At 44.3% G+C, this 15,904-nt stretch overlaps 2 protein-coding genes across 6 annotated transcripts in view; both read left to right on the forward strand.

Moving 5' to 3' along the window:
* The first annotated feature begins 4,815 nt into the window (after positions 1 to 4,815).
* Positions 4,816 to 15,904, forward strand: part of Fhos (Formin homology 2 domain containing) — a 45,992-nt gene continuing 34,903 nt past the window's right edge. For all 5 annotated transcript variants that reach the window (XR_001915817.2, XM_018006603.2, XM_018006602.2 and 2 more), the window contains exons 1-4: positions 4,816 to 5,606; positions 12,090 to 12,143; positions 12,213 to 15,703; positions 15,820 to 15,898. Coding sequence is in view for 4 of the 5 variants with exons in the window: in XM_018006603.2 (XP_017862092.1) it covers positions 5,586 to 5,606; positions 12,090 to 12,143; positions 12,213 to 15,703; positions 15,820 to 15,898 (3,645 nt within the window). In the remaining variant the exon portion in view is untranslated. The remainder of the gene's footprint in view (positions 5,607 to 12,089; positions 12,144 to 12,212; positions 15,704 to 15,819; positions 15,899 to 15,904) is intronic.
* On the forward strand, positions 7,197 to 9,057 carry LOC149269055 (uncharacterized). The gene has a single exon (XM_089469000.1). The coding sequence runs from the start codon at positions 7,382 to 7,384 to the stop codon at positions 8,468 to 8,470; it is 1,089 nt and encodes a 362-aa protein (XP_089325126.1). The 5' UTR covers positions 7,197 to 7,381; the 3' UTR covers positions 8,471 to 9,057.

The raw sequence follows: 15,904 nt of genomic DNA on the forward strand, positions 1-15,904 counted from the left end.
GATGAAAATGTTGCAATGCCCCACCAAAAAAAAAAAAAAGCTGTAAAACCCAATGAAATGTTTGTAGTCCACAAAGAAGAGGAAGATCAAGAAGACTATGTAAATAAAGCAAAGCAGAGCAGAGAGAAGCAAACAAATAAATGGTATTAACTGCATTTCTCGATTTTCATTTATTATTTTTAGCAGTGACACGGATAAATGGAACAATCGACACGCGGCGTTTTATCGGCTAAAAGCCAAAGAGATTTACTCGACCCGCTTCACAATGTGGCACCACCACCGAGTGTGGCAAGACAAAGGCAAAAACAACAACAACAACAACAGCAACAAGATGAACTGATGGAGCAGCAGCAGCTCTGACTTTTGATGGAATTTAACTAGGTTAAATGCAGTTTGATCTTTGATGACTCCGAATTTCTACGATATTGTGCTATCGATTGGCACAACAGAAATCTAAATCAAATTGTAGAGAATATCTAAAAAGAATATAAACAAGTAAGCAATTTCTAATAGAGACTGCTCGACTGCGAGATTCTCTAATAAAATATATAATTTTGTAACTGATTTTTGGTAAGATTTTTAATGAATATTAAATAAACGAGAGTATTTATCGGTTTTTTGAAACAAATTTGATATGTGCGTAGTATATACCGACTTATCAAAAATAAATATGAGTTTCTAGCTCTCATATTTTTTGAGATCGACGCGATCAAGCATACAGTCAGACGGGCAAAAATACGGATGAATAGATAAAAGTGGCTCAATCGACTTAATTCGTTACCCTGATAAAGAAAATATATATTTTTTTTAGTTCTGTCACGCCTACTTCAGCCTCTTACAAAGATTTTTTGATATTCTGTCTCTCTGATTTCCCATTTTCTATAGGTTTAGGGTATATTAAAAAAATGAGTGTTTTCAATGCGAATTAATCTTTTCTCAGTCTTTCAAACTGCAAAATTGTACAAGCTATGTTACCTCTCTCTATCATTCACCTGTTCTACCTGAAGTTTTCTCAAGCTTCAATCAAATTTGTTTGCCGGCGACAACAACTCCGAGTGTCATTCGGCTGCATTCTGCAGCATTAGTAAAAATGTTACGACATAATATACAACTTGGGGCAACAATTTGATGGTGTTTTATGGGCAGGCAAACAAATTGCTGCAATGCCTCACTCGATGCATCCGATGCAGCCACGCCCCTTCGCTGCCTCACACCCGCCGCGCTATTAGTTTTATTAACTTGTGCGTTGGGTCGCTTGATTGCATAATCTGTTTGCTGTTTGGCTAAGGCCAAGCATAAATTACAAATTCAAAATCGTAGAAATGATTGAAAGGCCTGCCCCTGCCAGTTTGTCCCCTCCCCACTCCACCGATCATCTAGCAGCCGGCAGATCCCCATGGCCAACAGCTCCCGTTTTCCTCTAGCTTTCCCAGTTCCCAGTTTTCCCCAGTTGCAGCTCGATTGCCCACTGGCTGCTCCCGTGGATTGCCGGGTCTGACTTTTATGGCTGTCGGTGTATTTTTTATGGCCTACCCAAAATTCATTTCTCGTTTTGAGGCAAACGATTTTTTTTCTTGATTTTTTTTTATGCTCGCTTGCGATTTGAAGCGGGTATATTGGCTTTGAATTGAAATGTGAATGATCTATATGTTTGTATTAACGTTTATAAAATGCAAAGGGCTTTTGTTTTTGCATATGAATGCAATGGGCGTGGCAAAAGTAGAATTGTTAAAGTTTTTACACTTGATATTTGAGGTATAAAATATATTCGTATATACTTAGCATACATAAATCAATCAGACTCATTTGTAGGCGTGGCAGATCAGTAAAATAACTGCATCGCCCAGTCTCCCCGTCGAGACTATTGTAAATCGATAGAACTTGATACATATATAAAATATATAATATATATTCGTATATACTAAGGATCCGTAAGGCTTTCAGGATTGTAGAAAGTGGGCGTACTCATTTGTGGGCATGGCAGATCAGAAACAAACCGACTTTATCTGCCAAAGTCTTGCAGGCTTACAACTCAGGTACATACCGCCCCTTGGGGCGTGGCATTTTATATAGTAACCAATTCATCATCATTAAAATTTAGCCTTTTCTATACTCTGAGCGCGCATTCTGCAGTCATGCATGCCCGTTTGCAGTGTTCTCACTTGTTTTCTCTTTCTGTGTTTTTTTTTCCTGCTCAATTTTTCGATTTGTTTGCATTTATTTCTGGGGCTGCGTTGGCGTTGCATTTGTTGTTGTTGTTGTTGGCGTCTCTCACGCACTGTTAAAAAATATTTGTGGAAAGCATGCAAAATGCACGCGCCTTTTTTTTTCGGTATTTTTTTTTTTTTTTCTGTTGTTTTTCTGTTGACTGCAGCGCTGAAAGCTATTTGTATCTGTCGGTCAGATTAGGTTAAGTTTCCGCAGCCCCGGCGTCAGCATCCATTGCAACCACTGCATGTCTTTCATCAAAGTGTCGAGCCACTTTGCCCTGCCCCCAGCCCACTTACTGGCTACCCTTTCCACTGGCTGGCTATTAGCTATTGATGGCCGCTGGGCCTGACGCTGCCTCAGCTCAACTCTTCTTCGACTTTTCTTAGGCAATTTGGCGTCTTTGTCGCGGCGTTCTCTGATTTATGTGCAGGCCGGGCAGCATTTGCTTACACTCGTTTTTGGCACATATTTAGATATTTAGTATTTAAATGCCCACTAAAATATATATATATAATATGTATATAACAAAAAGCCAAATACTCGCACGTTCGAGCCGTTCGCCATGTGCAGGCCAAAAGGCAATCTTTTGTTTCAGATATACCGAATAGCTAAATTTTTGAATGGACGTCATCTCAGCTAGCCGCATGCTTCCGGTGCCCCATTCAATATATATCTCTGTCTCTATGCGTATGTGTGTGTGTGTGTGTGTGTGTGTGTGTGTGGCCGGCAAAAGTGGCACACAGTTCGTTATTTTTAAATGAAGAACAAAATCAGTGCAGAGAGATGCGATTCTAGTATATGCATGGATGTCTGTCCGTATGTACTTGTTGCTCATATCATATGCACGATATATATACGTGTATATTCACAGCAAATATGTGTAATAAATTAATGACACTTGCTCTAGAGGGGGAGAGCGATGTGAGTGGATAGGCAGATCTACAAACACATATATACACACATACCAAATATAAGAGCAAGTATGCGCTTATGAAGCAGAGTTGTTGATGGAGGCAAGAGTTTATAATGGGAATTGTAGAGGAGCAAGAGCTAGGAGCATAGAACTGACTTATGAGAACTGACGTATATAAAGAGGCTATGTGATTTTATAATTACGACTAGCAGCAGCATACAATGGGAAAGTCTATAAGTCTGGCATTGCAATGGCTTGAATTGAGGCAGTTGAATTCAGGCAGCTCAAAGGCGGCTTAAGTTACAGCTTGATCTAATACTTAATGAGTTTAGTTTATCAACTTTTATTAGATATATTGATAATAATTGGCAGTAATTATATTATAAATATAATAAAAAATATTTGCCTGGTTACATATCAAATCTTAGTCGCCTGATGCCTTAGAGCCTTAAACTGAAAGCTAAGGGACTAAATAGTTCATGATTAAATTTTGTTATTTTTAATTTTTTCTATAATAATTAACTGTAATTAAAATAAATACTAAGTAGAACTACAACGTCAGCTGCTTGGCTTGGTCGAGCTAATAAAATAAAGGAAAAACCTGACATTTATTTAAATTAAATACTGAATTAATACTTAATACTCTTAAACTTGATCTAATTTCAAGCTACTTTTAGAGCTTGAATACTTAGTATTAATGCAGCTTTTAAGGAAGGACCTGATTTTTATTTAAAATTAAGTACTGAATTATTACTAAATACACAAGCCCCCAATCTTTTGGCTGTAGCCTGAAAATACAACAAGTCGAGGGTCTGACGAAGTTTCAAAAAATTCTGTTAAAATAAAGTGTATAAATTATATCATAATCGGGATCTTAATTCATGTGTCAAATTAATATAAAAAAAATTTTAATTTTTCTATTTTTTATGATTATTCTTATGATTAAGATTTTTGTTCATAGGTCAAAAGTTCTCTGCTTAAATCCCGAATACAATCTATATTAACGAGGCCAAATGCGATGGCATAAACATATAAACAAATATCATATATCTAATGAAGATCTTCCAGTAAATTTTTGTGCCTCATGCTCTCTCTATATATAAATAAATATAAATATGTAATATATACATATATAAATATAAATTTATATATATATATATTTCTTATTCACTCTCGCCCACTCATCTGATTACTCACAATTTCAAATATATCCAAAATCATATTTAGAATAAAATTTATTAAAGCCCAAAATATAAATTATATTCTATTTTAAGGCATATTTCGATGCTAATCAAAATCGAAAATTAAGGCAAAATTTGTTCTTTCAATTCGATTTCAGAAATCGTTTGCAACTAAATAAACTCTAACAGATGTCGAAAGACGAACCTCATTACGTACGAATTTTCTGAATTTTTTTTTTTTTTTTGCCAGATCTACGCGTGGCTATATACAACAACAGCAACAGCAACAACCACTGAAATTTGTATTTATTTGTTTCATTATTGCAATTTACAAACGCAGCTAAGAGAGAGACAGGGAGAGAGAGAGAGAGAGAGGACTGCCTGAGCGCGAGAGGGCAATGGGCGATCTCTCGATACCAAAATACACACACGCACAACTCAAACACAAAAGAAGAAAAACACACACAGAAATTTTTGTTGTCGGGCTAAAAATCTCAGCGCAAGATTTTCCACAACAGTTTTCCTTTGACAACGCGCCGAGTCGCACACGAATTTAACGCAAACGCGCGACAATTTCTGTGCTGCGTTTTTTTTGCTAAATTTAAAAATAATCGAGAAAAAAAAACACAAAACAAAAAAGTTAAATTTGTATTAAAAAAAAAAGGGAAATCGAAGCGACTCCGCGCCACAGAATATATATTAGCGCATAAATAAAACGAGCCCGTGACGTGTGTTGCATTTCGCCGTGTTGCACCGCTGCCTCAGCTGGCGTCTCTGCCTCCTGCCACTGCCTCTGCCGGCTGCACTCAGTGCTGCTCCTAGGGCATGGCTGCCACACGCTCTCCTTTAGCTGCCACCGATGCTGCTGCGTGCCGGCGGATTATGTAAAGTGTAATACGCTTGCTCACAGTGCCTGCAAAAATGCAGCCGACACAATGCTTAGCCCGCAGTAAATTGATCGAGTTTATTTTGCATCTCTGGCAATTGCGAGGCCAGCACTAATTGTCAAACGGCAGTTAATTTATCGCGCGCGCGCCTGTGTGTGTGTGTGTGAGTGTGTGTGAGTGTAAGTGTGCACAATCAAACAAAAAGAAAATATAAATAAATATATATATAGATACAAATATCTATGCAAATCTATCGAGCCGTGTTAAATGTCATGAATCGCTGAATAAACAAAGGCAGAGAAAACGAAACGTTGAGTAAAAAAGAATCGAAGGAATTGAAAAGCAAACGCAATTGCTGCCAGCAGCGGCAGATGCCAAAATAACGTAATCAGCATGTCATCCTATCGCAGTTATGTAAGTCAATTTGTATCTGTATCTGTGTATCTGTATCTGCGTCTGCATCTGTATCTGTTGCTTTGCAATTTTGTTTGTTTCTAATTGTTGCAGCAGCTCATGTATTTAGTATCTAGTTTTTGCGTCGCACATACCAGCACACCTACACACCCACACACACACACCAACACTCCCACACCAACACTCCCACACACACACACACACACACACACATTTGTTGGCATATTACGTATACGTATGGCCAAACACTCGCCTCATTGTATCCGCAACAAAAATTTAGTTTTTCCTTTGGGCAACTTTTGTTTTCGCCAACTTTTGTTGTTGTTGTTGTTGTTGCCGTTAGTTGTTGCTGTTGCTTTGCGTTGAGGCGTGTTAATGGCCCAGTTCCATAATAAACAATTCCCTCTCCCCCCAGCCTGCACAACTTTTTGCATAGCTGGTTTTTGTTTTTCTTTTATTGGTAATTGATATTTTCTGTTCTGTTTTCCTTTACTCAACGAATTTGAATTTTCATGGGAAATTGCTTGGGAAAATTATTTGAAAATGTTTCGGCGTATCGAAAACATGAATTGTAATTGTATATCATTTAGAGATATTCCAGTGATTTATGATTGATATTTGTTCGATTTGATGGGACTTGTAGAGGGAGCTGTGTAGATTTTAGATATTGTATATTGTTTATTGAATACAGAATTAAAAGCGACTTGGTATTTTTTGTATTTATTTGGTCTTAATTTTGCTGTGTTTACTTATTGCATAATATAATGACTGCCAGCTGCTTAGAACAGTATTTGGTTAGATTTTTATAATGTTTAAGATTAGCAAAGGCATTTTATTGGAGACTAAGGTGAGAGAAGACTACAGACCTATCTAGCATGTGAATTTACTTTTTCAAATATTCTACACGAGTTGGATAATTTTGAATTTTACTCTCTTTCTCTCTCTCTCTCTCTCTCTCTCTCTCTCTCTCTCTCTCTCTCTCTCTCTTTCTCCATTGCCTGCGATTATGGCAAGGGACGAAAGAGATTCTAAATAAAATTTATCTAAACCCTCGCCTATAAAAATTTCATAAAATCATGTTATCCTATTTGAATGAATTCCCGTGGAAAAATGAACTTTGGAGACAACAATTTGTATCACATATAAAAATCAATAATAAGCCTACTTGATATCACAGATGACAATCGATAACAATCATATTTTACATCACCGATAATAATCGATACTAAGCGCATTTGATATCACAGATAAAATCGATACATAACAAGTAAACATATCGATAGCACTATACCCCATCTCATGCAATATGCAATCATGTATCAATAGCTAAATCTATATAAACATGTACCACTACAATCAACTACTAGAACTTGGTATTCCACGCCCTCCACTTCTATGGCTCCAGTTTATGCGCCTCTTTTCACACTTTCAATCCATTTGAAGCAGCTTCCTATTATCGCATCAGCTTCTGTAGTCTTAAATGTCTTTGTTTACGACTTTATGTGACCTTTTGATGCTGGCTAAGCTCCTGAGCCATAAATCAATTAAAGATTGCGCCCCGACAACTGTGTTTCGATTGATGGGGCACCGACAAGTTTACCGAGTCGGAGTCGGAATACTGGAGGCTGTTTATTTTTAGACAGTTTCGTTTCGAAAAATGCTCGAAAAAGGGAAAAAAGTTCGTTTTTTATTATTGTCGTGTCGTTTGTGCGTTGAGGAGTCGTCGTCAACTGTCCAGCTGCAGTGCGACTTTTATGGCCCGAAGGAAGCTGTAAATGCGAGCGCGTGCCCCATCAAGCGGAAAGTGGATTGCGGCAAGTGGGTGGCGCATTGGCCACCTAATTAATAAGCCAAAGTGTGAATATATGCATATGCATATATCTGAATATATTATATATATATACATATATATATACATTATACATCTGATATCTGCTGCCCCGGGCATAGGCATGTGTATGGGGGGAGGCTGGGCGACAGTTAACAATTGTTTCTCAAGTCTATTTGAAAGTCGGTTTTTAGTACACAATATGCCCAGACGACGACGACCCCGTTGCAAGGTGAAACCGTTGTTAGCGCTGCACGAGGATCCAGCCGGCGACAGCGAGGCCAGTCAGGAGGAGCAGATCGAGAGCAAGAGCGACGACGTGGATATGCCCACCGAGACGCATGATGTGCCGGTCAGTGTGTCGCCCAACGACTGGGAGTATCGCCTATTCCCGGAGCTGCACAATCAGCTGCCGCCGTTGCCCACGTTCACGGACATCTTTGGCCAGCACTCGGATGTGATGTATCAGGAGAATGGGCCAGCGCCGCTGCCCCATGCCGAGCAGAGGCAGGCGACAGGGCAGCAGCAACAGCAGCAGCAACAGCAGCAGCAGCAGGAGCAGCAGCAGCAGCAGGAGCAGCAGGAGACGGAGGCCGCTCCGGCTTCGGTTCCGGCACCGGCCAGCCAACTGAACGGAACGACGCGCACATTGCAGCCGGACATCTTCGGCTTAGGCGGCCTCGTGGCCAATTTGCGTGCCTCGCGCAGCAGCACTGCCAATGCCATCCAGATGGTCACCGGCGAGGATCTGACCACGTATGGCCTGGACCTGGCCAGCCAGGGCGACATCTACGTCCACTTCAATGGCCCGTTCACCCAGCAGCCGGCCGGCCGCAGCTCGGCCAACTGCGCCCTGGAGCTGGGCATGCGGGGCATGCGCGATGCCATGGACAAGTATCCGTCGCGGCCGCCCATCTGGGATCCCTTTGTGCCGGAGACACGCAACCTGGGCCTGATCATGCCGCTCAACTCCCAGGCGCCCAAGCTATCCGTAACGAAGCTGTCGCAGCCGTCGTCACACGAGAAATCTGCCTAGTTTTGATATCAATGATTTGGCCAACATTCAAATTGCTGTTCGCTTGTATTCGGTTTCTTGTCAACAGCAGCAACAACAACAACAACAACAATCACCATGAACAACAACAACAACAACATCACTTAAACTTAGCTCACTTATATACTAGACACGACTGCATCTGTATATATATGTGTATATATATATATTTCAATTGTAGCTATATCCACATATATATATGTGTGTATGCATATAGATAACGGTATATATGTCTGAACGAACTGCTAGGCTGACGATAACTGAAACAATCCAAAGAACTGAGTGCAATATAGAAGAATTTTTATTTTAATTCACTGAATGAATATGTATGTATGCGTATATATATGTGTGTGTGTATATATGCATGTATATGTACGTATAGTTCTGGGTACCTTTTGCTACATATATATTTTATACGATCCCAATCACTCTATTTCCCACTCCATCCCTTTTCTACTATCTCGCTTTTGGATACTCATTTCATACTCCTCTCAAATGTATCTCAACATTCCTTTAAATTCAACTTTGTCAACTACTTTTTCAAATAATAAAACCTAAACAGATAATAATTGTCTATCTTTTCTTTAATTTGATTTGATTCATGAACTTTACAGTCATCCATGTATGTATTTATCCAATTCTACTTATTTTTTAGAGAGCTGATGTAGATTTAGCTAAGCTCATTAAAGTTCAGCTTATCGAAAATGGTATTTTATTTAGAAATATTTAGGTTTTTGTTTATTTTTAAGTTTCCTTATTTTATATGAAATACCTAAGAGATTTTTGTTGAGGAATGCCACATAAAAAAATCGAGGGAATCAAGCATTTTTTAGAGACACGATTATTTGGCAGACACTCAAACAGGGGATGGATAGTACCTGTTGGCTTAAAATATGTTGAGAATAATCATATATGTAGGCCTATTTGAAAGTGAAATTCTTTTTATCTGTATTTACTTCTCTCTCTTTCTATTATTTATTTTTTTCATATATCGGTGTCAGATAGATAGATGATATTTCATATATGATATTTCCTAGTTGGTCACATATCTGGGTCTTTCAATATCTTAACTCTTCTACATTAATCTCTCATTCTTTCATCCGCCTTTCTCCTCTAACCCTTTCTCTAGCCCTGCAGCCTCTCTCTCTCTTTCAAAGCAGACTCTGCCGGATTTACCCATTTCTGTCTCTCCTCTCTCTGTCTCTCTCTATCTTGTTCTATAATAAATTTATATATATAATAATTCTACACATTAAGAATAGCTTAATCAATCATTCCTCGCATTCATTTCCATTTACAGGGTATTTCCCAGTCTATCACATATGCTCGCACATTTGCTTTATTACTTGTTCGCGATTGCGTTTATTCAACTTTTATAGCACTTTGTAAAATTTCTATGCCGCTGGCATCCAAGCAGATTGCGTATATATATCTGAGACATATATACATACATACATACATACATACATACATACATACATATATATATATGCTCTGTGCATTTCTATCAGATACCCCCATAAATATGTATATGTATATATAAATTTTTGACACCAAAACTAAAAATATTTTGAGAAACAGAAGAGAAAATAAATCATATGTCTGCTGCGATGGCACGCGAATGTTTTTGTTTTTTTTTTTTCTCTCAATTTATTTTTTGCCTTCAAGTAATTTGATTTCGTTGGCCGCATTTGCTGCAGTTGCTGCCACATTTTGTTGCATTTCGCTAAATGCACATTTGCTCGATCTCTTCGACTTTATGGGCATTACCGACTGACAGATAGGGCCGACGTTTTATATCCTGCCTGGGCAGCGCCTAATTGAGTTCGCATAATAACGCTGTCAAATGAGAGAGAGAGGGAGAGAGAGATCGATTTAGAGTGGAAGAGACTGGCTGAGACAGCACTCTCTGTTTTGTGGCATGCCACATGGCAATAATCAGCCGCCTCTACCGCCTCCTGCTCTCCAGCTTCCCGCTCTCCCACTTCTTCGTTTACTTTGCACATTGTTGCGCTATTTGCGTTTGGCATTCCATTTCGCTAACAGCAACAACAACAACAGCAGCAGCTAAGACAATTAAATGCCTTGCTATCCCACCCTCCTGTCACGCCCCTGCTCTCAACGCCCACCTCATGCTGGGCGGGCGGTACTTAGGCACTGGAGAAATATGCACTTTTTATGGCACATGTCATTTGTGTAGGCAACGCAGGCGCCAGCCCAGCGCTCAAAGGGGAGCTAACAGAGGGGCAACAGAGGGGTAACAGAGGCAGAGCCTAGCGCCAGGTAGAGCGGGAGCCGCAACAGCGGGATAGCAGAGGGACAACGGAAGCGCCAGTCGAGCGAGGGCGAGAGGTAACAGAGGCATAGCAGAGCTCTAACAGAGGAGGAGGCAAAGGGGCGAGGGTAAGGCAGAACGAGAGCAGGGGTATTCCAATACTCATCTAGACTGGAATTTCATGCACGATTCAGAGTCGAGCATTCGCTGTGGCATTCAGGTAAATCGTTGATTTTTATGGCCACTTTAACTGCGACTTCATTTGCCCTCAGATTTCCAATTTGGAATTTTCATTCGAGCATTTTCCCCTCGACATTCCTCGACATTTAATAGCTCAGGCATATCTAGAACCTAAGTACTATTAATATTAATTGGGGATTCGCTTGCCAAATTTCTATAAAAAGCTGACATGGATTTCGCAATATGAATTCGCTGTCTGCCAGATCGAAAGAGATATGCAAAGAGACAAAGAGAGAGATATATAGAGAAAGAGTGAGGGAGAGGGTAAGAGGCAAGGGTTTTTTCTAATGCACGCAGATGTTGAAATATCGATAAAGAATCTGTTTACACGTCGAAATTTATTGAAATGAAATGAGAAAATAGAATAAAATGCGTGCCGCAGCGCCATTTAATTGAAATTGAAATCGAAATTGAAATCGAAATTGAAAAGAAAATGCGAACGAGTTCAAAGCAAGCCAAAAGACATATGGGGTAACGCCGCTCTGCCCTATCGAGGGGGACTGGGGCCAGTTGATGGCGTTGATGTGTCTGGGATGCCTGCCGCCCTCTGTCAGAGTCCGTTGCAGATAATGAAATGAGCTGGCGAATAATTGTCGAACGCATCTCAAGTTCGCAGCGATTGCCTTCCATGTGGAAAATCTGAGTGCGCCCATCAATCAAACTGAGCTGCAGCTCGATTTTCTGCTCTTTGCATTTTCGTTGCAGTGAAATGATCTGTGGAGTAAATATTATAGGAAATTTATAGCAACTTCGTTTTGAGTGAGTGGGATGATATCTTAGTTGAATTATGGATTTAAATGGGAACTAAGGAGTTCCAAAATGGTGGCAAGCTAGAAAGTCTCTACATCTATGATATATCAATCCTATACAAGATATCATTATGAAGTACATTAAACTTCGCTTATGATATTCCTTTTTACTCTACCTCTCTTTTCCTTCGTTCTCTTGCTTTCTCTCCCTCTTTCTTCTTCCACATTTCTCACCCTCACTCTCACTGTCGTATAGTACGAGCCGTTACTTTACTACCGATACGACATAAATCTATATCCAAATTTCTAATACAATCATTTCCTCTATATATTACAGGCGCCCTGGAAATCGAACTTGGGCAGTTCTTCATACAAGCCGACCAGCTCAACAGTAAGTTCGAAACTCTCTCTCTCTCTCTCTCTCTCGGCAAGCCAACTAATTCTCTTTTCCATTTCGCAGTATACGTTGGGATCGGATTTGGGCGGGGGTGCCACATCGCGTTACAGTTCGCTAGCCACGCCCAGCTCCTACAGACCGTCGTTCTCTGGCGGCACATATCGCATCAAGCGCGATCCTCCTGCCCCGACGCCCGTCACCAGCTACGTGAGTCGCTATGCCAAGACGGAGCCCACCAAGCCAGAAGTCGCCAGCAGCGATCGCAGCAGTCCCATCAAGCGGTACACGGGAGCCAGCACAAAGCTGAGCAAGTATGGACGCTCGCGGGATCCCAGTCCTGTGGCGCTGGAGCACACGAATCGAGCGACGTCCAAGTCGCGGGATCCCAGTCCCCAGCTAAGCGGAGCTGGTTATCGGAGCAGCGTCTCGAGGAATGGCTACAACAGTCGCTATGCGCCGAGTGGAACGAGATTGAATGGAGCGGGCAGCACGCTGGACAAGTCCATCTCCTATTTGACCACGAGTGACTTCCATGCGAGGACCGCCAGTCGCAAGGCGAGCAGGGAGAAGGAGGTGGAGGAGCAGCAGCAGCAACAGCCAAAGGCGGAAGAGCTGAAGGAAATAGAGGATGAGCCGAACAGCAAAGAGAGGCAGATGAAAGAGGAGCAGAAGGAGGAACAGGAGCAGCAGGAGACGGAAGAACCAGAAGAGACCTTTGTCTCTGTGTTGGTGGTGACCAGAGCCACCTCGCCCACACCGCCAGGCAGCACCACCGTGCAGCGCACACGTCGCATCGACATAGCCAAGACCATCGAGAAGACCATTCAGCGATCCACAAGAAAGCGTCAAATGCTGGAGAAGGAGATCCAGTCGGATCGGCTGGACGACTCCACACGCTTTCTGCGCTACAGCGCCGGCGGCAGCAGCTCCATCAGCTCCAACTACAGCACGCACAGGGATCGCATTAGCAGCCTGCGCTACAGCGCCAGTCCCCAAGCCAGCAGCTCCCCCAAGTCCAGCTCGCCCAGCGTGGAGAGCAAGAGCAACGGAGCTGTGAGCCTGGCGAGCAGCAAGTCCTCGAGCAAGTCCAAGCTATCGCCGCCTAAGGCAGTTCGCCTGAACTCACGGCAATCCTCAGTGGAGAATCTGGTGAACAAGCCGCCGGCGGTGCCCGCCAAGGCGGAGTCACCCACCAAGAGCTGCAACGGCAGCAGCAGCTCGGGCAGCTCCTTGGCCAAGTGGCCCTGGCCCAACAAGGACTTCCGCAAGAGCTCCCTGAATGTGGGTCCCACGGACAGGCCCAGGCAGTCCCGGACGCCCAGTAGCGGCGGCGAGTCGGAGGAGGCGGTCCTGGAGCGCTCACCCAGCGCAGGATCCGACTGTGCTGCCTCCAAGCCGGCCATGCTGGCCAATGGCAAGACAGCGGCTCGACAGCTCAAGGCGCACAAGTCGTGCAACGGGAGCAAGGAGAGCAGTGAGAGCAACGGGAGCAAGGAGAGCAAGGAGAGCAGCCTATGCAATGGCAGCAATAGGAGCAGCAAAAGCAATGGGAGCAATGGAAGCAACGGCAGCAGTGAGAGCAAGGAGAGCAGCAAATGCAATGGCAATGGATACAGTGGCAGCAAGGAGAGCAGCGTCAGCTGTTCGACTACATCCGCCTGCTCCTCCTCCGATGGCGAACAGCGCGCGAAGACTACCAAGAAGCAGGGAAAGAAGAAGTCGCCAGCGAATGGCAGCCAAAACAAAGTGAAAGAGAAGGCGAAGGCAAAGGCAATGCAGAGAGAGGAGCAGCCGACGCCAGAGAGCGAGAGCCAGAGCCAGAACCAGAGAGAGGCAGAGAGCGAGAGCGTCGAATTGGCATTGGGCAACCAAAATAGCAACAAGTCGTCGCTTGACTCACCCAATGAGGGGGCCATGGGGGTGGGGGTGTCAGTGGGTGCGGATCGGTCGCAGTCGCGTCTGCAGAAGCTGTCGAAGGTATCGAATTTTTTGGCCACTCGTCAGCACGACGCAAATAGTGAGCCGATCTTCCTCGAAAGCTCCGAGAGCGCTGGTAGCGAAGCGGAATCCCAACCAGCTTTGGCCAGTCTCTTGCTAGACACGCAAACGAACGAACCAGCGACAACGACAACGACGACGCCAGCCACGTCGACGACGACGACAACGACGAATCCGACGACAAGTCCCAATCAAACGACCACGAGGCAGGAGAGCCTGACCAGCGAGGCCCAGCAGGAGGATACGGAGGAGCCCAGTTGGTGGCAGGACACGAGCCTACAGATCAATACGGCGTCCGCCTTGGACAATAACAATCGCAGCGAAATGCCCTACAGGCTGAGGCACATCGATTCGGGCGAGGATCACGCCTGGTGGCTGCGTCCCGATGAGGATGATACGCTGGCGGAGACCACGCTGAATGCGCTGGATGATGAGCAGGATGCGAGTGTGGCGACCATTTCGCAGGGAGAATCTGGTTACAGATGGAGCAGCAGCAAAGACGAGCACGAACGAGAGCGGGAGGAGGAGCAGGAGGCGAGAGTGGAGGAGTTTGAGCAGGAGGAGCAAGTGAAGCGCATGCCGCGCAGTCGCATCTCACCCGAGCAGGATGCCTGGTGGCTAGACGACGAGCAGCAGCAACCGCAGCCGCCGCAGGAGCCCACGTCGAATGGCTACCACGAGGACTGCAACAATGTGGAGGTGACCTTGAAGCTGCCCAGCAGCAGCGGCAGCAGCAGCAACAAGAGCAGCCAATCATCCGCAGCAAAGTCACCTTCCTGGTGGCAAGCGGGACCCGCCAAGAAGCTCTTCAATGTGCAGCGCGTGGAGTCCGGGGAGCGCGCCTGGTGGCAGGAACAGGAGCAGGTGGAGCCACAACCGCAATCGCAACCGCAGCTACAGCCGCCGCCAGTGAAACTGCCAACGCCGCCGCCAACACCGCCGCCGCGCATCATCAAGCCCTGGGATTCGGGCGAGCGAGCCTGGTGGCTGGAGGAGGATCAGCCAGAGCAGCCGGAGCAACCACAGGCAACAAGTGGCGACCAGGTCGATGCACAGGTGCTTAGTCAGCCCTGTGAGATGAGCACCTCCTTCGACTTTGCCTACTCGGTGCGCCCGAATCCGTTAGGCCAATGCGCCAGTCCGCTGCCGGCAGAGCAAATCGAGCAGATTGATCAGCGAAAGCTTTGCGCGTCACCTTACGATAACATTCCAATGTCAAAAGTTCAAATGGCAGCGCCGCCGTTGCAGTTGCAGTCGGCGTCGCAGTCGTCGCCAATGCCGCCAACACCGCCGCCGCGTTACTCTTATACGCCGCCCACGTGCCGTGTGGGCGATAAGCTTTTCATTTCGCGTCATCAAAACATTGACGAGCTTTTGGGTGGCGCATGCCGGCCGCTCAGTCCGCTCTTCTACAGCGGTGGCAGCGCAGCTGAGAGCGAAGCGACAGCGCTGCCGCTGGCGAGCAAAAATATGTTTCTGCTGGAAGAGATAACGCCGGATCAAGTTCGCATTCACGACAGCACCGCACAGTTGCCGGTTATACAGCGCATGCAGCGGTGAGTACGATGAGCACGAAGAGAGCGCGAGAGCGCTGACTTTTGTTTGTTGTGTGGTGAATTTCGTTCAACATGTGGTTGATTACGTTCCCTCTCTCTCTCATTTGATCTTGTAGCGATGTGGAATGGCTAGGGAACGGCAGCAGCAGCAGCAACTTTTACGAGCAGCAGAAGCAGCAACCGCAGCAGCGCAGGGTAAGG

This window comes from Drosophila arizonae, chromosome 4 (genome assembly GCF_054131065.1).
Source record: "Drosophila arizonae isolate 15081-1271.41 chromosome 4, UAZ_ARI_1.0, whole genome shotgun sequence".
Classification (NCBI taxonomy): domain Eukaryota; kingdom Metazoa; phylum Arthropoda; class Insecta; order Diptera; family Drosophilidae; genus Drosophila; species Drosophila arizonae.